This window comes from Scylla paramamosain, chromosome 48 (assembly GCF_035594125.1).
Source record: "Scylla paramamosain isolate STU-SP2022 chromosome 48, ASM3559412v1, whole genome shotgun sequence".
In the NCBI taxonomy this organism is placed as follows: domain Eukaryota; kingdom Metazoa; phylum Arthropoda; class Malacostraca; order Decapoda; family Portunidae; genus Scylla; species Scylla paramamosain.
Genome location: NC_087198.1, coordinates 3,777,220 through 3,801,435, shown reverse-complemented (window position 1 = coordinate 3,801,435; position 24,216 = coordinate 3,777,220). Strand labels below are relative to the sequence as shown.

At 44.3% G+C, this 24,216-nt stretch overlaps 1 protein-coding gene and 2 long non-coding RNA genes across 8 annotated transcripts in view; 1 reads left to right on the top strand and 2 right to left on the bottom strand.

The window, feature by feature from the left end:
* The window catches only part of LOC135095158 (uncharacterized), a 54,005-nt gene extending 38,868 nt beyond the window's left edge, over nucleotides 1–15,137 (top strand). The window contains exon 4 of the long non-coding RNA XR_010264077.1: nucleotides 14,999–15,137. This is a non-coding gene — a long non-coding RNA (uncharacterized LOC135095158). The remainder of the gene's footprint in view (nucleotides 1–14,998) is intronic.
* On the bottom strand, nucleotides 7,011–15,172 carry LOC135095157 (uncharacterized). The gene is made up of 4 exons (XR_010264075.1): nucleotides 15,075–15,172; nucleotides 11,806–12,039; nucleotides 10,645–10,864; nucleotides 7,011–7,407 (listed from the first exon to the last, which is right to left on the bottom strand). It is a non-coding gene; the product is annotated as an uncharacterized LOC135095157 (long non-coding RNA).
* Nucleotides 15,173–19,515: 4,343 nt separating this feature from the next.
* The window catches only part of LOC135095300 (ankyrin-1-like), a 41,599-nt gene continuing 36,898 nt past the window's right edge, over nucleotides 19,516–24,216 (bottom strand). For all 6 annotated transcript variants that reach the window (XM_063996061.1, XM_063996060.1, XM_063996062.1 and 3 more), the window contains one exon: nucleotides 19,516–22,481. In XM_063996061.1, coding sequence (XP_063852131.1) covers nucleotides 20,769–22,481 — 1,713 coding nt within the window. In that variant the 3' untranslated portion in view covers nucleotides 19,516–20,768. The remainder of the gene's footprint in view (nucleotides 22,482–24,216) is intronic.

Sequence of the window (24,216 nt, the reverse complement as noted above, 5' to 3'; positions counted from 1 at the left end):
AACCTCACCCAACCAAGGCTAACCTAACCTAACCTGACCAAAGTTAACCTAACCTAACCTAACCTAACCTAACTCAAGCCACTAGCTGCATCAGACAACAACAAGAGGTGCCCCTGTGTTGGCAAGCTTCCCACTGCCGCAGCGCCAGTCACACTGCGGCCGTCAAGGAGAAAGCACATGGGCACCTTCTCTCTGTCCCAACAACTCGTGTGGCTTGACATGCGCACGCACGCACACACACACACACACACACACACACACACACACACACACACACACATATTTATTTACACACACACACATATTTATTTACTTATGTGTGTGTGTGTGTGTGTGTGTGTGTGTGTGTGTGTGTGAGTGTAGTGAGCAGTGTTGTTTATAGAAAGTGTGTTTACTTCAAGATTATTCAAACCATTTGTGTGTGACATGCACATTTGCGACAAGCCAGCGACAACTTTGTTTGTTTGGGCAGTACGTTAATTTTAGCATTGAGAACAGAGAAGGCTTCCGTGCTGGAACACGCTGCATGCCACTCACCAAACCACTCACACTAATCCCACTCATTTTCTTCACCTACAAATACAAGTTGTTGCAAATGTCATAATTTATTGATTTATTTCATCAGTGTAGGTGGTTTTCAATGACACAACTCCAATTCTGCACTGCACATTGTTTGTTTGTTTGTTTGTGTTACCGTGTCTTAGTTGTTCACACCATAAAAAGGGTGAGTGTTCAGTGGTGGAGTGTGAACACCTTGCCTCAGAGGAAAGGGTCAATGCATGGTGGTGTGTTGGTGTTGCACATGTTCCTGTCCCTTGCTAATGTTCAACAGTCAATAAAAGGTGCACTCAGTAATTGCAAAGGAGAAAAATGACTTTAAATCTACAGCTGTGTTTACTGACCAGCGCACCACTGGTGTGCCAAGCCCCACACACCAGTGTGCTCACTGCTGCACCCGTCCACCTGTCCACGGTGCACAACAACCTCACGGCTTAACACAACACAACACAACACAACACAAGCTAACCTAACTCAACATAATATTACCAAACCTAACCTAACAAAACCTAACCAAACCTAACTTAACCTAACCAAACCTAACTTAACCTAACCAAACATAATATTACCTAACTTAATCTAACCTAACCTAACCAAACCTAACTTAACCTAACAAAACCTAACTTAACCTAACCAAACATAATATTACCTAACTTAACCTAACCAAACCTAACTTAACCTAACCAAACATAATATTACCTAACTTAACCTAACTTAACCTAACCAAACCTAACTTAACCTAACCAAACCTAACTTAACCTAACTTAACCTAACCAAACCTAACTTAAGCTAACTTAACCTAACCAAACCTAACCATACCTAACCAAACCTAACCAAACCTAACTTAACCTAACCAAACCTAAAGTGAAGCGAGAATTGACTTACTGGTTCACAATTGCCAGGTGAAGCAAGCAAATTTACAGTTTACTAGACGCTGGCGTGACCTGCGAGACTCAACACTGTCCTTTCTTTCTTCCTTCCTTCCTTCTTTCCTTCCTTCCTTCCTTCCTTCCTTTATTTGTTTGTCACGAATTGTTCTCCTTCCTTCCTGCAGACACAACACTTAATGATATTCACGAAACAAATAACAACAGGAGGAGGAGGAGGAGGAGGAGGAGGAGATAATTATACGGAAAAAGAGAATAAGGAGAGAGAGAGAGAGAGAGAGAGAGAGAGAGAGAGAGAGAGAGAGAGAGAGAGAGAGAGAGAGAGAGAGAGAGAGAGAGAGAGAGAGAGATCAGGAAATTAAACCTTAGTAGTAGTAGTAGTAGTAGTAGTAGTAGTAGTAGTTTTCGTTGCGTGTGTACGAGAGAGAGACAGAGAGAGAGAGAGAGAGAGATCGCCCTCACTCACCAGGCAGAGGAGACAGCAGGGTAATTGTCTAGAGTCCTTACCGGGCCTTATTACTGGTCTATTCACTTCAATTCTTTTACACATACCTTCACATGCACCTAAAACATCATTTTAAAGTGGGGGACAAATGCCCCCTTCCCTCTAGTCCAGCAAAATTGGGGACATGTGGGAAGGCGGGGTTTTTGGGTGGGGGAGACATAAATCAGCGAGCGATTTTCGGCCTTTCCACTGCCCCTGTAGGTTAGGTTAGGTTAGGTTAGGTTAGGTTAGGTTAGGTTAGGTTAGGTTTGTTAGGTTAGGAGCTTCAGGTCCAGTGCAGCATCACTCGCTCACAAACACCTCATCCAAAACCAATAGATGATTGATTCTATGTTTACTTTTTTAAAAACACCATTCAACACCAAGTATGGATCTTTCTATATAGTTAAAACGTATCCAATACCGTTCTAACGATGATCCTTTATTGCGGAAACATTGGATTCGTATTTCAGACCGTTATAGGGTGATGACGTGCGTGGTATAAGTTGGTAAATACATTCGAGCAATAACGAATCCAATGTTTCCGCAATAAAGGATCATCGTTAGAACGGTATTGGATACGTTTTAACTATATAGAAAGATCCATACTTGGTGTTGAATGGTGTTTTTAAAAAAAGTAAACATAGAATCAATCATCTATTGGTTTTGGATGAGGTGTTTGTGAGCGAGTGATGCTGCACTGGACCTGAAGCTCCTAACCTAACAAACATAACCTAACCTAACCTAACCTAACCTAACCTAACCTAACCTACAGGGGCAGTGGAAAGGCCGAAAATCGCTCGCTGATTTATGTCTCCCCCACCCAAAAACCCCGCCTTCCCACATGTCCCCAATTTTGCTGGACTAGAGGGAAGGGGGCATTTGTCCCCCACTTTAAAATGATGTTTTAGGTGCATGTGAAGGTATGTGTAAAAGAATTGAAGTGAATAGACCAGTAATAAGGCCCGGTAAGGACTCTAGACAATTACCGACAGCAGCGGCCTGAGAGGTGCCTTCAAAAGACACACGCACACACACACGCACACACACACAGGCAGGCTCACACGCACACACAGACACACATACACACGGACAGCAGGAGGAGGAGCACTGTGACAAAGGTAAACAAGGCAACAATGACGATGATCTCGTTCTTGATCTTGTTGTTATTCTTCTTGTGACGTCTTCCGCAGATCGGCTACTTGAGAGCACGGGGTCAACATGTCTCCTCTAATTTAACACCTAAACTCCCTCAGGCGTACTTCCCAGGCGTGCACAAGGGACTTTTTCATCTCTTTTAGGGTCCCTTCCCTTTCTTCCTTGCCACGACACACTGGCAGCACTGTCAGCGTGCCTCTGTGTGTGAGCTGGAGGAGGCAGTAGACACCTGCCGAAACGATAATTACTCCCAGTGAGGTGTGCAGCACTGTTCAGGGGGTGCTGTGAACTTATCATTAAACCCAGATGTGACCTCACTGAACGTTTCCCTTTGTGTCTCACAACACAAGGGGGCAGTCACAGCCTGCCCTCTAAAGACAACTCTCTTCCTCCACACAAAACTACAAGCACCTAATAACACACACACCATTCACTCAAAAATTTTAAAATCATCATGGCGACTCCTACACCAGCCTCGGAGTCCCCATCTGGTGAGGGGACCATAAATGTCCCCAGGTCGGACTGCCTTTCCGTCGACAACCCTAAGTGTCTTGACACCCCCCTCAACTTTTTCTTCATTAACTTGTGCATTTGCGGTCTAAGATCTAATTTTCAATCTGTAGAACACCACCTCTCCTCTTCTAAACCTCATCTTCTTTTCCTCACTGAAACTCAGGTGTCTGAAGCAACTGACAGTAGCCCCTTTTCTGTTCCCTCCTACTTTCTCTATCCTCATTTTCGATCCAAAGCTGGATGCTGCGTTTATGTGACAATGACTTAACCTGCTCTCGTGCCCATGCTCTTGATCTTCTGAGTTTTCCACCATCTGGCTACGACTACAGAGTCACTCTCATACTAAATTTATTTGTGCTGTATACCTCTCACCTAACTCCTCTGACTATAAGAAATTCTTTGACTACTTAACTTCCAAAGTGGAGCACATTCTGACCCTCTTCCCTTTTGCAGAGATCTCCATTCTTGGAGACTTCAATGTTCACCACCAGCTTTGGCTTTCCTCTCCCTTCACTGACCATCCTGGTGAACTAGCCTACAACTTTGCTATCCTCCATGACCTAGAGCAATTGGTGCAACATCCTACTCGTATTCCTGACTATCTTGGAGATACGCCCAACATTCTTGACCTTTTCCTGATCTCTAATCCTTCTGCTTATGCTGTCACCCTTTCTTCTCCATTGGGCTCCTCCGATCACAATCTCTTATCTTTATCTTGTCCTATCACTCCAATCCCTCCTCAGGATCCCCCTAAGCGAAGGTGCCTCTGGCATTTTGCCTCTGCTAGTTGGGGGGACCTGAGGAGGTATTTTGTTGATTTTCCTTGGAATGACCACTGCTTCCGTGTCAGAGAGCCGTCTTTGTGTGCTGAGCGCATAACAGAGGTGATAGTGTCTGGCATGGAGGCGTACATTCCTCACTCTTTTTCTCGTCCTAAACCTTCTAAACCTTGGTTTAACACAGCTTGTTCTCGTGCTATACATGATAGAGAGGTGGCCCACAAAAGGTACTTAAGCCTTCCATCACCAGAATCTCATGCACTTTATATTTCTGCCCAGAACCATGCCAGGTCTGTTCTCCAAGTAGCCAAAAACTCCTTCATTAACAGAAAATGTCAAAACCTTTCAAGATCTAACTCCCCTCGTGATTTCTGGCATCTAGCCAAAAATATCTCCAATAACTATGCTTCTTCTTCTTTCCCTCCTCTACTTCAGCCAGATGGCACCACTGCTATCACATCTATTTCTAAAGCTGAACTCTTTGCTCAAACCTTTGCTAAAAACTCTACCTTGGACGATTCTGGGCTTGTTCCTCCCTCTCCTCCACCCTCTGACTACTTCATGCCACCTATTAAAATTCTTTGCAATGATGTTTTCCATGCCCTCGCTGGCCTTAACCCTCGGAAGGCTTATGGACCTGATGGGGTCCCTCCTATTGTTCTCCGAAACTGTGCCTCCGTGCTTACACCTTGCCTAGTCAAACTCTTTCATCTCTGTCTGTCAACATCTACCTTTCCTTCTTGCTGGAAGTTTGCCTACATTCGGCCTGTTCCTAAAAAGGGTGACCGTTCTAATCCCTCAAACTATACCGTCCTATTTCTTTAATTTCCTGCCTATCTAAAGTTTTTCAATCTATCCTCAACAGGAAGATTGTTAAGCATCTACCACTTCACAACCTTGTATCTGATCGCCAGTATGGGTTCCATCAAGACCGCTCTACTGGTGATCTTCTGGCTTTCCTTACTGAGTCTTGGTCATCCTCTTTTAGAGATTTTGGTGAAACTTTTTCTGTTGCCTTGGAGATATCAAAAGCTTTTGATAGAGTCTGGCACAAAACTTTCATTTCCAAACTACCCTCCTACGGTTTCTATCCTTCTCTCTGTAACTTCATCTCAAGTTTCCTTTCTGACCGTTCTATTGCTGCTGTGGTAGACGGTCACTGTTCTTCTCCTAAATCTATTAACAGTGGTGTTCCTCAGGGTTCTGTCCTGTCACCCACTCTCTTCTTATTATTCATTAATGATCTTCTAAACCAAACTTCTTGTCCTATCCACTCCTACGCTGATGATACCACCCTGCACTTCTCCACGTCTTTTCATAGACGTCCAACCCTTCAGGAGGTAAACATATCACGCAGGGAAGCCACAGAACGCCTGACTTCTGCTCTTTCTAAAATTTCTGATTGGGGCAGAGCAAACTTGGTATTGTTCAATGCCTCAAAAACTCAATTCCTCCATCTATCAACTCGACACAACCTTCCAGACAACTATCCCCTCTTCTTCAATGACACTCAACTGTCCCTCTCTTCTACACTGAACATCCTCGGTCTGTCCTTTACTTATAATCTGAACTGGAAACTTCACATCTCATCTCTAGCTAAAACAGCTTCTATGAAGTTAGGTGTTCTGAGATGTCTCCCCTAGTTTTTCTCATCCCCCCCCAGCTGCTAACTCTGTACAAGGGCCTTATCCGTCCATGTATGGAGTATGCTTCACATGTCTGGGGGGTTCCACTCATACTGCTCTTCTAGACAGGGTGGAATCAAAAGCTTTTCGTCTCATCAACTCCTCTCCTCTAACTGACTGTCTTCAGCCTCTCTCTCACTGCCGCAATGTTGCATATCTAGCTGTCTTCTACCGCTCACTCAAACAATCCTACAACGTAAATCCCTTTGCTCTTCCTCACAAAATTTTGCTTTTGTTTAACTTTATCTTGTTATTCATGAGCCACCCAAATAAGCGGTGCAGCCATTATGTCACTGGTATGACTGTATAAGTGCCCACATCTCCCCTGCCTTTGCTGCAGTGTTGCGGCACATCCCCTCTATGTATTCCGTCACCAAGGAAAGTCAAGCGTGGCAAAGTTTTGAGCGCAGTCCCCCCGCAGTGACATTGGTGCAGTCACCCCTTCCATCAACGCAGTCTTCAAAGAGAACGGCACAGATTGACGGTGACTAAAGCAAACTTACAAAGTCAACCTACACTTAATAATAATGATAATAATAATAATAATAATAATAATAATGATAATAATAATAATAATAGTAGTAGTAATGGTCATAAAAGGAGCACTAGTGTAATTGAGGGTGCAGCGCGGCCTTTCACTTCCACCTGAAGGAAAATGAAAAGCAAGATTTGTGTTTGTACAATAATTTTATTGAGAAGCAAAATGAGACAGTGTGAATATTGATAACAGAAGTGTTTGCGCTGAAAACTTTCGTGTTGTTAGTGAAGGAGCAATGCGTGGAGCGGTGTGTCCTGCCGCCAATATTCACACCAATACCCGCCACCATCACACAACACACTGACATCACCACAACATGCACTCTGAACTTTACATGTGTGTCCGTCTGTCTGTATGTCTGTCTGTCTGTCTGTATGTATGTATGTGTGTGTGTGTGTGTGTGTGTGTGTGTGTGTTTATGGGCGTGTGTATGTGTTTGCTTGTCTACTCAAAAATAAATAAATAAATAAATGATGGTGGCAGTGGTGTGGTGTGTGGTGTGGTGCAGCAGTGCCGTGCCAGCACCACGCCAAACTGCACCACAGTCACCTCAGCAGTGGGGCAGTGGCGGGCTGCCTCCTGCACCTCCTCCAGGCCCCGCACCACCTGGCCAGAGACACCAGGCCAACCACCACCACGCTGCCTGTCCCCGGGTAGCGTCACCACCGCCACCACCACCACCACCACCGCCGCCTGGCCAGACTGCCAGCACTCACCCTGGGAAAGGTGAAGCAGCACGGGGCTCCCTCTCTCCCATCACCTCCCTGGCAGTCTCCTCCCCGCATCTCTTGCACCTCAAACACAACTTGTTTTTTGTTGGTAATAATGATAATAAATTTAATTATGAAGTTTAATGAGCTTATATGTTTATTTATTTATTTATTTATTTTTTAATGCAAAGTTAGTTAGTTTAATATAACAGATCTGATTACACTTTCTGCTATTTGTCATTTTTTAATGCAAAAAATTATTTGTTTGTTAACTGTGTAATGGAGTGTGTTGTGTCACGAACACTGGCCTGCTTCACAACAACAACAACAACAACAATAACAACAACAACAGCATGGCCTCATCACTCACACAAGCTTACTAAACAAAAAACAAAATAAATAAATAAAACAAAATAAATAAATAAAAATAAATAAAATAAAGCAACAATAACTTTAATACAAAAAAATATAATTTAAATCAAATAATTTTTTTTTTAATATTTTAAGAAAAATCATGTTTTTTCAATCTTGACAAACAGTCCCATTATTTACCTCATTGTAGCCCAATCCAGCCCAACCCAGCCTATTCCAGCCCAATCCAGCCAAACCCAGCCTATTCCAGCCCAATCCAGCTCACTCCAACTCATTCCAGCCCACTCCAGCCTATTCCAGCCCAATCCAGCCCATCCCAGCCTATTCCAGCCCAATCCAGCTCACTCCAACTCATTCCAGCCCAATCCAGCCCATCCCAGCCTATTCCAGCCCAATCTACCTCATCCCAACTCATTCCAGCCCAATCCAGACCATTCCCGCCCATTTCAGCCCAATCCAGCCCAATCCATGTCATTCTAGCCCATTCCAGCCCAATACAGTCCATTCTAGCCCAATCCAGCCTATTCTAGCCCATTCTAGCCCAATACAGCCCATTCCGCCCCAATCCAGCCCATTCTAGCCCAATCCAGTTCATTTCAGACCCATTCTAGCCCAATCCAGGTCATTCTAGCCCAATCCAGCCCACTCTAGCCCAATCCAGCCCATTTCAGACCCATTCTAGCCCAATCCACTTACCCACTACTCTGAAAACCAATCTCTCTCTCTCTCTCTCTCTCTCTCTCTCTCACCACCACTACTACTACTACTACTGCTACTACCACCACCATCACCACCACCACTACTACTAGAGTCACGCAGGTAGAGGTCGGAGGGCAGCAGTTGGAGGTAACAACGACCATAGGGAAATTAGGTACAATTTAGAATGGGAATAATAAACTGTTAGAAGCAAAAAGACTAGTAAAATACCTGACTTTAGGAAAACACACGTTGAGGAATTAAAAAGGTACCTCCAAGGACTGGACTGGCAAGGGATGCAGGGTCAGGTCAGGTCAGGGACGGAGTTCAGAGAGATAAGGCAGGGTGAGACGCGAGGTGAGGCGCGAGGGTGCAGGACAACAGGAGGCAAGATGTGTCCATAAGGGGCGGAGGAGAGAGGAAAGGGGAGACAGGTGTGAATGTGCTGGAATGAGAGAGGTGAGGTCGAGGCGAGTAAACGAGGGAGTGGAGAGGACGGTAGAGGTCAAGATGAGGGGATTGGGTGAGGTAAATGTAGATGAATTGTATAAATATTTCGTAGATAAATTTCACACGGGCCGGTCAGCAAATATCCCGTATAGGACAATAAGATCACACAAAAAAGACCCTAAATGGACGACTGCTAGGTTAAAGCATTATGCGGTAAAATCCCTCTTATCCAGCATCAACGGGACCGCCGACATGCCGGATACTTGAATAGAAGTGAAATTATGTCCACGATCACCAGCCTACACTCACACATCTTACCACATCAAAGACCAGCTGATCTGATTGGCTGCTTCAGTGTGAGCACAACACGCTTCCTCTCTTCTACAACTTTAGGCACGGTGAAGGCGTCAGGTGATAAACAGTGCACACGCGGGGCCGAGTCACTGGGTGAACGTGGTGCAGTGGGCCGCGGGTGGCGCCAAGCAGTGTGCTCTGGTGGCGAGGGGACAAAGTATGCCTCGCGTGGGAATTTTTATCAATTTTATGAGTACGCATTGATTTTTTATTGATTTTAAGGCTCGGGGAAAATTGTGCCGGATGCTTGAGGCTGCCGGATACTGGAATGCCGGATGAGAGGGATTTTACCGTATAGGGTGTAAGAGAAGTATATATGAGATTGAGGGCAGGTGAAGAAATGTTAAAGTCACAATACAATGAATTAGTTAGAACAGTGAGGAGGTTAACGAGGAAAGCAAAGGGCAATTATGAATTAAAGGTAGCCAGCCAGACAAAGACAGACCCCAAGGGATTTTATCAGGTATACAGGACGAAGAATAAGGATACTGTAGGTCCATTAAAGGCAGCAGATGGGGAGCTGGTTAGTTCTGGGGAGGAGATAAGTAAATTTCTGAATGATTATTTTTTAACTGTCTTCACCCAGGAAAACATGCAGGATATGCCAGGTTGTAGTTAGCTCTGAACTCCGTCTAGGGAAACAATGCATAGAAGCCAGAAACAAGGCAAATAGGGTACTAGGGTTCATTTTTAGGAGTGTTAAAAGTAGAAGGCCGGAAGTAATATTAAAGTTATACTTGGCGCTGGTCAGACCTCATCTACACTACGCTGTGCAGTTCTGGTCCCCACATTACAGGAAAGATATAGGTCTATTAGAATCAGTACAGAGGAGAATGACTAAAAGGATACAGGGGATGAGGAGTGTTCCTTACGAGGCGAGGTTGAAGCTGTTAAATTTACATTCTTTTGAGAGACGTAGGTTAAGAGGGGACCTGATAGAAGTCTTTAAGTGGTATAAGGGTTATAACAAGGGAGATGTAAGCAAAATTCTTAGAATCAGCAACCAGGGTAGGACAAGAGAAAACAGGTTCAAGCTTGAAAAATTTAGGTTTAGGAAGGAGATAGGAAAGAATTGGTTCGCAAATAGAGTGGTAGATGAGTGGAACGGACTCAGTAATCATGTAGTTAGTGGTAGGACACTAGAGAGCTTTAAGAGAAGATTAGACAAGTTTATGGATGGGGATAGCAGATGGAAATAGGGAGGTGTGTTTCATACAGGGACTGCCACGTGTAAGCCTGGTCACTTCTTGCACCTTCCATTATTTATTATGTTCTCATGTACTACTACTACTACTACTACTACTACTACTACTACTACTACTACTACCATCACCACCACCACCACCACTACTACGACTACTACTAGTACTACTACTACTACCACCACCACCACCACCACCACCACCACTACTACTACTACTACTACTACTACTACTACTACTACTACTACTACTGTTTACCTGCATTGGGGCTGTGAGAGACCAGAGACATGACACTGAAATCATGATCCCGTTGTTGTTGTTGTTGTTGTTGTTGTTGTTGTTGTTGTTGCTGCTGCTGTTGTGGTGGCGGCGGTGGCGGTGGTGGTAGTGCTGGCTGTGGTGTCAATTCTGTGTGCTGTGTGGGCTGCTCTGTGGCTGTGAATACACTGTGGCTCATCACACTGCTCACTCGTCCCTCCTGTGTGAAAAAAACAGCTTAGGTTAGCTTACATTAGGTTAGGTTAGGTTAGGTTAGCTTACGTTAGGTTAGGTTAGGTTAGGTTAGGTTAGCTTAAGTTAGGTTAGGTTAGGTTAGGTTAGGTTAGGTTATGTTATGCTAGGTAAGGTTAGGTTAGGTTAGGTTAGGTTAGGTTAGGTTAGGTTAGGTTAGCTTACGTTAGGTTAGGTTAGGTTAGGTTAAGTTAGGTTAGGTTAGGTTAGGTTAGGTTAGGTTAGGTTAGGTTATGCTAGGTAAGGTTAGGTTAGGTTAGGTTAAGTTAGGTTAGGTTAGGTTAGCTTACGTTAGGTTAGGTTAGGTTAGGTTAAGTTAGGTTAGGTTAGGTTAGGTAAGGTTAGGTTAAGTTAGGTTAGGTTAGGTTAGGTTAGGTTAGGTTAGCTTACGTTAGGTTAGGTTAGGTTAGGTTATGTTATGCTAGGTAAGGTTAGGTTAGGTTATGTTACGTCATGTCAAGCTTGTTGAAATACTGAGTGGGATGAAGTGACATAATCTGTGTGACATATTTTAGAGGCACAACAAATACATTAATTGCTGTACACTATTATTCTGCATCACAAAGTCACGCAAAGTGGAGGCCTTGCTTTTCAGTCCTAACTCCTTGCTGAGTGACCAGACCCACTCCTAGTCACTCTTGTCATGTCCCCTGTGCCACTTGAAGACCCCCACCAGACCCCCTCTTAGTCACCCTTGTCATGTCCCCTGTGCCACTTGAAGACCCCCACCAGACCCCCTCTTAGTCACTCTTGTCATGTCCCCTGTGCCACTTGAAGACCCCCACCAGACCCCCTCTTAGTCACCCTTGTCATGTCCCCTGTGCCACTTGAAGACCTCCACCAGACCCCTCCTTGAATGTGTCAGTCAAGAGGCAGTATTAATAGTAGTAGTAGTAGTAGTATAAAAACCTGTAGAGCTAATGTCTCTTCCTCAGACATATAAATAGATAAAAACTGAGCAATATCAGGCAGGTCTGTGGCTGCTGGCTGTGACAGAGAAAGGGGGCACAGATCACCCTCCATTTTGCTCTCTCTCTCTCTCTCTCTGTCTGTCTGTCTCTCGCTCTCTCTCTCACTGCCTGTCTGTCTGTGTGCCTCTTGCTCTCTCTCTCTCTCTCTTCTTTTCCCTTTCTTGTTGAATATCTGTAAGACACAAAAGATTATTAACATTAACACTTTACATAGTAGTAGTAGTAGTAGTAGTAGTAGTAGTAGTAGTAGTAGTAGTAGTAGTAGTAATAGTAGTAGTAGTAGTAATGATAGTAACAGCAAGGATTCATCTTATTACTAAGTTTCTCTCTTTCTCTCTCTCTCTCACTGTCACCATCGCAGTGTTGCATCTCTAGCTATCTTCTACCAGTTAACCAGTATTCTCAGTCATTCACCAGGGGCCCTGTGCTCTCTCACCACAACTGTTATGCCAGGCCAAAGGCAAGGTTAACCTGGTTCTCAAGAGTGTTTCTCCTGTCAGTAATGCAGAAATGTTGTTAATCTGTCACTGCAACTGTAAAAACACCCTTGAAAACCCGCGTCACTTCAACTACAGCCTTTTAAAAGAGTGTTTCTCCTGTCAGTAATGCAGAAATGTTGTTAATCTGTCACTGGAACTGTAAAAACACCCTTGAAAACCTGCGTCACTTCAACTACAGCCTTTTAAAAGAGTGTTTCTCCTGTCAGTAATGCAGAAATGTTGTTAATCTGTCACTGCAACTGTAAAAACACCCTTGAAAACCTGTGTCACTTCAACTACAGCCTTTTAAAAGAGTGTTTCTCCTGTCAGTAATGCAGAAATGTTGTTAATCTGTCACTGGAACTGTAAAAACACCCTTGAAAACCCTTGTCACTTCAACTACAGCCTTTTAAAAGAATGTTTCTCCTGTCAGTAATGCAGAAATGTTGTTAATCTGTCACTGTAACTGTAAAAACACCCTTGAAAACCCTTGTCACTTCAACTACAGCCTTTTAAAAGAGTGTTTCTCCTGTCAGTAATGCAGATATGTTGTTAATCTGTCACTGCAACTGTAAAAACACCCTTGAAAACCCTTGTCACTTCAACTACAGCCTTTTAAAAGAGTGTTTCTCCTGTCAGTAATGCAGAAATGTTGTTAATCTGTCACTGCAACTGTAAAAACACCCTTGAAAACCCTTGTCACTTCAACTACAGACTTTTAAAAGCGTTTCTCCTGTCAGTAATGCAGAAATGTTGTTAATCTGTCACTGCAACTGTAAAAACACCCTTGAAAACCTGCGTCACTTCAACTACAACCTTTTAAAAGAGTGTTTCTCCTGTCAGTAATGCAGAAATATTGTTAATATGTCACTGCAACTGTAAAAACACCCTTGAAAACCTGCGTCACTTCAACTACAGCCTTTTAAAAGAGTGTTTCTCCTGTCAGTAATGCATAAATATTGTTAATATGTCACTGCAACTGTAAAAACACCCTTGAAAACCCGCGTCACTTCAACTACAGCCTTGTAAAAGAGTGTTTCTCCTGTCAGTAATACAGAAATATTGTTAATCTATCACTGCAACTGTAAAAATACCCTTGAAAAACCCTCGTCACTTCAACTACAGCCTTTTAAGAGTGTTTCTCCTGTCAGTAATGCAGAAATATTGTTAATCTGTCACTGCAACTGTAAAAACACCCTTGAAAAACCCTCATCACTTCAACTACAGCCTTTTAAGAGTGTTTCTCCTGTCAGTAATGCAGAAATGTTGTTAATATATCACTGGAACTGTAAAAACACCCTTGAAAACCAATGTCACTTCAACTACAGCCTTTTAAAAAAGTGTTTCTCCTGTCAGTAATGCAGAAATGTAGTTATTCTGTCACTGGAACCTTAAAAACACCCTTAAAAACCTGCGTCACCTCAACTACAGCCTTTTAAAAGAGTGTTTCTCCTGTCAGTAAAGCAGAAATGTTGTTAATCTGTCACTGCAACTGTAAAAACACCCTTGAAAACCTGCGTCACTTCAACTACAGCCTTTTAAAAGAGTGTTTCTCCTGTCAGTAATGCAGAAATGTTGTTAATCTGTCACTGCAACTGTAAAAACACCCTTGAAAACCTGAGTCACTTCAAGTACAGCCTTTTAAAAGCATTTCTCTTGTCAGTAATGCAGAAATATTGTTAATCTGTCACTGCAACTGTAAAAAACACCCTTGAAAACCTGCGTCACTTCAACTACAGTCTTTTAAAAGCGTGTTTCTCCTGTCAGTAATGCAGAAATGTTGTTAATCTGTCACCGTTCACACACAACAGCACAACAGCAAGTGTAACAGCAAGCTGAGTCTATGCAGTCTAGTTAGGACTTAGTTAACTTAGGTCAGGTTAGAGCACTAGTGTCAACGTGGGGTCCCCGGCTGGCTGGCGTCTGGCAGGTCTGCATTGCCAGATGTGGATTTTCCTTGCAGTGTTACCAGGTCAGGCGAGGATACCACTCTCTCTCTCTCTCTCTCTCTCTCTCTGTCTCTCTCTCTCATTATAGCTGTTTTGTTTATGCATGTATGAGAGAGAGAGAGAGAGAGAGAGAGAGAGAGAGAGAGAGAGAGAGAGAGAGAGAGAGAGAGAGAGAGAGAGAGAGTTAAGGTAAGGTTGGTTTGGCTTGCTGTGCCTCTCCCAGTGACACAGCCTCCACAGCCTTGGGTCACTAAGAGCGCTTCTAATGTTTAAAATGTGTCAATCTTGTTACTCTGTCAGTGGACGCGTCACAGGAGCCGTAACACCCGCGTCACTTCGTCTGAGAGAAGCGGTGGTGGTGGCGCGGACTTGTGTGACACTCTGGTGCACAATGTGTCCCTACATCTTGCTTTGTCTGCCATTTCTTGCACGGATAATGATTCAAAGGCTGTTAGCTTTCCAGTTTTGTTGGTTCCCTGTTTAATGAATTTTGTAACGTGGAACAAGAACAAGAAGAAGAGGAGGAGGAAGAAGAGGAGGAGGAGGATGAACAGGAGGGCTGAGTGTAAATGAAGTGAAGGAAGACAAACATACAGACACACAATAAGGAAGGAAATAAAGGCAATGAACACTGACACGACAAACACACACACAAACACACAGAGGGAGGTTAACAAACACCTGCTTTTCTCTCTTATTTCAGGTGTGTGCGTGCGTGTGTGCGCGGGTGGAGGTAGAGGAGGGAGGGGCGCAAGGGTGGGCGGCGGTCCCTGCCTCACCTGAGTTCTGGGAGTGGAGGAAATTGAAAGAGTGTCACTGGTCACCGAACCCTTCTGTCCGCCATCACGGTTCTTGTAAACAACGCCAAGAGACCGCTAGGGCAAACACTTTTCTTCTATCTTCACTATCACTGTCCTGTTACTATTTTACTGTGCATTATTAAATTCAGTGTATTTTTTACAAGTACTGTGATGTTTTCTTTGGTCTTAATCGTCTAGTTCTCTTTCTTGTAATATATAGTAACTCATGTCTACGCTTCCGTCTCCAGTAACACCATTTTGTTACTAATTTCCTATGCGTCGGTGACCATTTACTTCTGCTACTTACTTCTTATGTACATGTTATGTATAAACTTCTAGGCAAAGAATAAATGAAATGTTAAAGAGACCGCCGGGTTAAAGCATTCTTCCTTGTTTCCTATCGAGAAGTCTGTCTTTGAAATTACGGAATGAAAATAAATTATGCTTCGCCTACTTGAGAACCACGTCTTTTATTTCAGAATTATGATAAAATTAACAGCATTCCTATATAATCGCTAAGAACATTTCAGCGTTTGCTAGTACTGATCAGTGAATACAAAAGTTCTAGACTGGGATTTCATTAATGCCTTTGTAGTACGCATTTGCAGTACGCATTTGCAGTATGTGTTTGTAGCATGTGTTTGCAGTATGTGTTTGCAGCATGTGGTTGCAGTATGTGGTTGCAGTATGTGTTTGCAGTATGTGGTTGCAGTATGTGGTTGCAGTATGTGGTTGCAGTATCTGGTTTAGGGCACGACTTTAAGCTTCTATCTTGAAAGAACGAAGTGAAAAGGAAGAGTCAAGTTGGACAGAGCAATAATGAACTGCAGAGTTCCATCACGGCATTAATTACTGCTAATGTACTTGTGAGAGAAGGAAATAAGTAAATGAATCATCAATAGGTAAAAAAACCGCGATTGTTGTACAAAGACAAGCAAAAAGGCTGTGGTCAATGTGACGGCAGATGTAACAAAGGTGAACCATTGTCAACAGAATATGCATGCTAACTGTTCTGCGGAGGTGTGCAAAGCATTCGTGCATATAATTTCGTTGTGTTATTCCGGCGTGCAGGTACATTGGCTTGTAGTGTAAGGCTCGGCTGTGTATCCGGTGTGTGGAGGCGTGTGAGGAAGTGCTGAGTGAACTGAATCACCAAGCCCACTACACGTGTGGTGCTGCCTCTTTGTTGAACACTGTCCTCTCAACACCACTGTTTTTAAAGGCCAGAGAGGTGACTCGGCGGGTTCTCAAGGGCGTTTCTCCTGTCGACAATGTAGAAATGTTGTTAACCTGTCACTCAAGTCGTAAAAGCTCCCTTGAAAACCTGTAGCTTCAGGTAACACAGCCTTTTGAGAGTAGGTGGAACTCCACAGTCTGTGTCTGTTAGTGGGCCATGCTGTCACCTGTCAGCTTTCCACCTACATACACTGATGCATGGACTTCATTAATGACACACCTTGGAAAAGTAACCTGTTCACTGCTTTCCGTGTTGGTGAGGCAACGCTTCATCAGCACTGGCACCAGCTGTCAAGAGTTGGTGAGGTAGGCGGCGGGTGGCGCGGCGCCTCGTGGAGCAAGGCTGGAGGTGACAGGCCACGGGTGGAGCTTCCTTGATCTGTGCACCGGCCAAGGGCAACAATATTATATAAAAACAATAAATCAACAAAAAATGCCCACTGAAGTGCCGGTCCCCGAATAGAGACAGAAGCGGTAGTCAAAAATTGAAGGAGAAGTGTGTTGAAGCCTCCCTCCTGAAAGAGTTCAAGTCACAGGAAGGAGGAAATACAGAAGCAGGCTGGGAGTTCCAGAGTTTACCAGAGAAAGGGAGGAATGACTAAGAATATTGGTTAACTCTTGCATTGGGGAGGTGGACAGAACAGGAGTGAATGACTGAGAATACTGGTTAAGTGTTGCATTGGGGAGGTGGACAGAACAGTGGTGAATGACTGAGAATACTGGTTAACTCTTGCATTGGGGAGGTGAACAGAACAGTGGTGAATGACTGAGAATACTGGTTAACGTGGTGAGAGAAGGAAGAAAGTATTGAACCAGGACATGATACTCTCAGTTTTCTTGGTCGATGATTGACGTGAGAAATACAGAGACCAAGCTGAGCAGAAGTAAGGAAGGTGTGTGCAAAAGGAACAAATTCTAATCAGGTGAAGGCGAATGAAGGTAAAAGCGAATGTTTGATTGTTGTGAAGAATGACGACCTCAAGAGGCTGGATGTGTTCAGCCGAAAGATTACTGCCAGCCACGGCAGTAAAGAAGGCAGGCAAAAACTTGCCAACTCAGCAAGATCTCTTCCTCCAGCAACAATGTCGGTGATAATTGTATTTCTTTTGGCGTAGTGGAAGATATAACGGAACAGGAGGCGCCTGTACACACGTCCCTGGCTGAATAGAAGAGAAGGAAGGCGCGTCTGCCACGCTATTTTGCCTGAGCCGAGCCTGCAAGACCCAGCCACCATGAGGCAGTGGATAGGCCTCAACAAGGAGCAGTACCGTGGTCTCCTGCGGCTTGTGACTCGCCTATCAAGAAGGAGGATGCCCACGTGAGGGATGCAGTGACTCCTGGTGAACGCCTCACACTGACGCTGCGTTATCTAACAACAGCTTAGGAACACCGATCGGTAATTACTGACAACTTGGCCCCTTCTGCAGCGATACTACTCTTTTAGAGAGAGAGAGAGAGAGAGAGAGAGAGAGAGAGAGAGAGAGAGAGAGAGAGAGAGAGAGAGAGAGAGAGAGAGAGAGAGTCTTGGGTCCCAGTGATGACGTTGTTGGTTCGTCATTAGCTCCAACATCAACTTTTGTGCCTCAGGACGCCACACCATGCACAACTCCCCCGAGGACCTGAGGTAAACAGATTAGCGCGCGGCTGGACAAGCCCAACCTGTCGGTGTTGTTGGCGTGGCTGGCAATTCAGCCGCCAGGCACCAAAATTTCCACCGGCGGGCTATCGCGGCTTGCGGCGGCTGGCAATTCAGCAGCGAATTGGCAAGTGTGAACCCGCCTTTCGGTGTGATAACAGAGTGCAATTTATCACTGAAAGATGAGATAAAGCAGGTGTTGAGGGCAGCAGGAGGTGCCATCTCGAAAATATTGCATTTGTCAGGAAATACTTGGATGAAAGAAAAGACAATGGAGATGGTTGTTCATGAGCAGGTAATGGGGAGGCTGGAACATTACAATGCACTTCATTAAGACCTACCACCACAACCACAACAACCACAATAATAACACTGGTAATGATGACAATAATAATGACCCTCACACCAACAACAACAACAACAACAACAACAACGACAACAACAACAACAACAACAACAACAACAACAACAGCAACAACAGTTACAGTACTCTTGTTTACCAGCATACATTAACATAGCATGGTACCCTCCCAGCCTTTCCCTGCCCCTCCCCCCCTCCCGTTCCACTGCCTCTATGTACACTTTCCTTTGCTGTGCCTCAGGAGCGCCGTGACGCCTGCCTCCACCTCGTCAGCTGTGCCTCGACCCTCCACTTCTCTTCCCTCCTGACTTGTTCCACTTCCTCGCTATACTTCAGGTTCTTTTTCTTTTATTCTTTCATTATTACTATTTCTTTTTATTATTTTGCTGCCTCATTGTTGTTTTGTTTCGCTTTGCTTTGGAAGCCTAACCTGTCTGCAGCCTTCTTCTCCCGCCTGTTTTCCGCAACCTATGACAACAATGATGATGATGATGATGATGCAATGGTAATAATAATAAATGTAATAATAATAATAATAATAATAATAATAATAATAATATTGATAATAATAATAAAATCAATAATGGTAATAGTATTAATGGTAATACTTATAATGACCATAACAGGAATAAGACAATGATAATATTACTGCATCAGTTGTGTTTGTGTGACCACTTGTATGAAAGATGTTTGCCACCACTTATTGTAAGAGTGTTTTGGTGGCAGTGTGTGTGACCAGTGATGGCGACCCACCCACCAGTGGTTCTGTGCTGACTACTAGTAGTCACCTGTGTTGTTGTGGAGTTGACGGAGTGATGATGCTTGTAACCTGCCCAGTCCATGAAGCTGCTTGGAGTGTTGGCAGCGTGGAGAACCAGAGTGAAGTGGTGATTCTGGCAGATTGGAGGCTGTGGCAAGTCGTTGATATGTTGATATGTGTGCCAAAAAAACACACGGGGACGAGGGTGCCTCATTTAATGACGGAGAACTCATTGGTACACACTGGATTCAACATGACACTGTACTGTGAGATTGCCCTCTCTCTCTCTCTCTCTCTCTCTCTCTCTCTCTCTCTCTCTCTCTCTCTCTCTCTCTCTCTCTCTCTCTCTCTCTCTATATATATATATATATATATATATAAATATAAGTAACAAAATGATTCATAAGGCTTGAAATAAAGACATGAGTTTTTGTGTTTGATTTACTGACACATCACTTTCCATAATACAGAGAGGAATAGTTTTGTGTTCATGAAAAAAATACAAGGCAATGGTTAATTTACGTGTATAAGTTTGCAAATATGAGAAGTGTGCTTGAAAGGTTTGAAAGCGACCTCAGGCGGGGTATGAGAGTACAAATTGTTATACTGTACACACCAAATACAGACGTCACTTATCTGCTAACAATTACTTCTTATAAGTTTTTTTTTAAATAACAAGTTATATCTTGGATGAACTTAACACTACTTAATAAGACAGTCACGTTTCTCGCTCCAAGGAATTCCCCTATTTTTGTTGCATTTACATTAGTGAAGCAATATTTCTTGACATATTTTTTTCAGCTATTTGTTAAAAAAAAAAAAAAGTCAATTTGAATGAAGAGTGAGTTTCATCTGCACCATTAAGATCACCTAAAGAACAGATTCACTTTTGTACACTTGCATTCCTTCACTACCACTTACAATGGCAGCTGATGATTTGCACACTTGAACACACTTACGGCACGTGAGTGTTGTTTAAGGAGAACAGATAAATACTTGTGTAATTTTCCTTGCATTGTCACCATCTTATAATTAAGACATGCTGGCCTGTTATAAGTTTGTTCAGACAATCTCTGCCTATCAATAGCACAAGTCCTTACCTTAACAGTTTGTTTTAACCAATTACCATCTGCATTTGGTACTTGGTGCTACAAATGTGACATTCCATCTTGATTTGATAACTTATTTGTCATCATCTTGTCAAGCCGAAGTGCTTTATTTACACCCAGACCAGACATTGTCTTAATAAACCTGTACTAAATATTTCATGTCCTAATGGCACTGCCGTTTGCAAATGAATATCAAACACTTCTAGGCCTATCCTCCATGAATCCATGTAGAGCCTGTTTCACCATACAACATGCAAGTTGACTATTATCTTGCCCTGCTGTACTTACTGGCCAAAGGTGGCATTACCTCAGCTTGCACCATCACATTACTCAACCTGCGGTATTACAGGGGCCAACAAGTGCACACAGATGAGAGACCCTATTAACAGAGTATCTTCTCTCACTAGGCTCGCGACATGAAAATATATATTCTTCTTTATATCGACTCCACAACTAATTGGCTATATAAACTTCTGAATATGAAAATCGAGCACCAAGCACTGGCGTTCCTGTGTGTGTTTGTGTGTGGGGGGCGGGTAGGAGGTCTTCCAACGCGTGGCGCAGCTCACAGCTAATGATTACAATGGTCTGCATCTTCTGCATCTAATACTTTCGTCGCCGCCGCCTGGTTGTCTTGGCAGAGGTCCTCCTCCAGGCACTGCACGATGATGGGCGCCCCGTCCCCAGGCTTCCGCCCCTCACAGTCTCCTCCAAAGTAGGCGGAGCTGTTTTGAGTTGTCAGGTTCTCTCGTGTCTCTTCTGGGTTCGCACACATCAATCTGAACACCTCCACCACCCATCTGGCGGGGTCCCCCTCCTGTCCAGCCCCAAGCTCTACCTCCCTCGACCGCCTGTGCTCCAGCCACCGCAGGAGGGCGTTCTTGAAACAGAACCCGCTTGGCACCGCGATGTTCCACTCCCGTGTGGCGAACCATTTGAAAAAGCTCTTTTTGTGCCGAGGCATCCAGCGCTCGGGCTTGAGGCGGGAAAGAAGTACTTTTCCCATCAGCTGCACCTGGCGCTCTGCGGGCGTCAACGTCCCCAGCACCTCAGCCTCTGTCAAGGCAAAGCTGCAGCGCCATGTTCCATCAGCAGCATTACTGAGCTGCATGGTGGTGGTGTCCTCAGGAGTGAGGAGCGGTCTGCAAACTTGCTCCAGCCATGGCACCTCAAGCACTGGCACCAGGTCCACGCCGACCAGCAACAGTGGATACTCTCGCCCCTGCCAGGCCAGAGAGAGTCCCACGCCCACTTGCGTGCTGGTCAGGCCCGGCGGCACCAGGCTCAGTCTTTTGTCCTGCAGGGTGTGGCCAGCGAGGCACCGGTGCACCTCCTCGTACAAACTGGCCATAAATCTATTACCCTCAAGGTGGGGATTGTCAGTCTTCACACAAATCTGTAACCTGCCCTTCAGCGGGGCTTCCTCCTTCCCTCTCTCGCTAACAGTTATTCCTACGTCATCCTTGTGAATCACGAGGTTTATATCAAATTCGTCAGGGGCGTAAAGCTTAGACCCGTCCTGAGAACTGCCCGCCAGCCTCAGGTCGCCGCGGTACGTGGCATCAGCGGCTGACACCTTATTCATGATTATGCTTATTTCTGCCATCACCGCCTCCTTTACCTCAAGGGCCTCGCCCTTTGATAGATCCACAGCCACCCGCTGAGCCTTCTCCTGCAGCTCTTGCAGACTTATGGATCTCACAAGATTTCTTATGACGCTTTCCGGGTCACGTCGGTTGATTGGGTCTAATGAATTTTGTTTAAAACTATAATACATATTGTGAAAAACTTTAAAATTTTCTCTCACCTGTGTGCCCGTGGTGCCCGCGCGGCAAGGAGGGTCCTGCGTCACTTGGTGTGCCAGGAGTTCAAAAGTACTTTTGTTGCCAAACATGGCGGCCAGGTGAGGGGGCGTCTGGCCATACGTGTCACGCTGCTGTGGGTTGGCGCCAGCGCTCAGCAGCAGCGCCACGCAGCCGTCCTGGCCGTGCGAGGCCGCCTGGTGGAGGGCGGTGGTGCCGCAGGTGTGGTCCAGCACCTCGTCCACGGGGAAGTGACCCTCTTGCAGCATAAGATGAGTCAGCTGCAGGAGACCTTTGCGCGAGGCCAGCAGCAGGGCAGCGTGGCCATCAGGTAAGGAGACCTTCTTACCCTCGCCCTTCTTGTGGCTCTCAAAGAGATCCTCCTGTATACACAGCGCTGTCCGTGCTGCGGTCTTCTCGTGATCTGCCTTCAAGCGAAGCTCCATATCCTTCAGTTTTTCACGCTCCATCATAAAGAGCTTCTGTGTGCAAAGAGAAAGAGAGCGGTGAATATATGAACAAGTAAATAACCCTTTATTGCTGCGTACACATAGATATGTTAGAAATGATGATAGAAATCGAGGATTACATACGTATATTAGCATTTGTCTGCCTGATTGGAGTTGTTTATTAGGCAAGATTAAAAAATACAAGTAGCTTAATTGGTCAACTAGTAGAATCAAATAGTAAGTAATAGTAATAAAATATAATACCATAATTGAGCTGCATAATATTCATGATATGAATAAGAAGTTTGTTGTGCAAAGGTAGACTACTGAAAACGTTTGGTTCAAAACACAGCGTGCTGTTTTGGTAAGAGGATGCTCCAAGCTGTGGCTACATAAAATCCACGTTGATGCTTCTACTTTGGCGAACACCATCCAGTAGCAGAGGCACTTCATTTCCTGTGTGCTTTGTGAGAGTTTTATAAATCAAGAACAATGAAAGTGATTTGTCTATCGATGAGAAATTAAACAATGTCATTAATGAAGCAACTTTAGCTGCGGACTACAATTTTCCCAGGGAAAGCATACCTCTGATTTATTTATTTATTTATTTATTTATTTTTATCACGATAACTCTTTGATAAATGACGGCCATGTGCTGGCCCAGATGGGAACACAGCAAAGCAGAGGAGGACAGCATATGGCACAGCACACACTAATAAGTGACTTTATTGTTAAACAATGTGTTGTCTTGTACAATATTCCACACACTTCTGAAGCGTTGTCAAACGCGTCATCTATGCGGGGCAGGTTTCTCGTTTCTGAATTTTCTGACTGGGTCAAAGCAAACTTAGTATTGTTCAGTGCCACAAAAACTCAATTCCCCCATCTGTCTATATCGCCATAAGCAAGGACAGCATCATTAAACAGACAGATAAACATAAAATGACTAAATCTCCAGGGCCAGATGACATCATCCTAGAGCACTGCAGGAGTGCACGGGTGAGCTTAGCGACCCATTGCTGCGGCATTGAGGGACTCATTAGACAAGGCAGAAATACCAAAGGGCCAATTTCACAGTCGCTTGGTAACAGTCCCAAATGAAAGCCTTACCAGCCTGGTGACACCTCCAGCCACTTTCACAGCTGGTGTTTTCATGGCTTCGGTAATCCCCAACCTGGTGACTCTATCATAACAAAACGAAAAGCGCCGATTCGGTAACGCTGGTATGCCGGAGCGGCCTCATTAGATAAGGCGAGTCAGTTCTTGACCAAAGAATTAACCACGCCACCACTAAAAAGGAGGAAGGTGTGAAAATACATCAGCTGTGCCTTCAGCACGCCATATCCATTATTATGGTGACTTCTTGTGACTTAAATTCCTCCCTTTCAATGTCTGTCTGACATTCACCAAACTGCTGTGCCAGCCACCCACTTAATGAGTCATCTTTTTCTCTGTCCCTCGTTGCTGTACACACATTTGTTACATAGAAATATTTCGGGTTGAATGTAAATCATCCTAGCCTACTATTTATGAGATAGTTACTTTATTTCTGGGTGAAATTATGATTTTTTAAATCATAATCTATGCAACGAAAGAATCAGCAATGAACTTAGTGAGCTAAATATTAAGGTAAACTTAGCATAACCAAATCCAGCACTCTGATGGAAACGGTCATGTTATTTCAATATTTTGCAATATTTTGTTAGGTGACAAATTCCATATAGTGTATGCGTGTGTCAGGATTATTACAGGAGTGTGACCAAGGAGG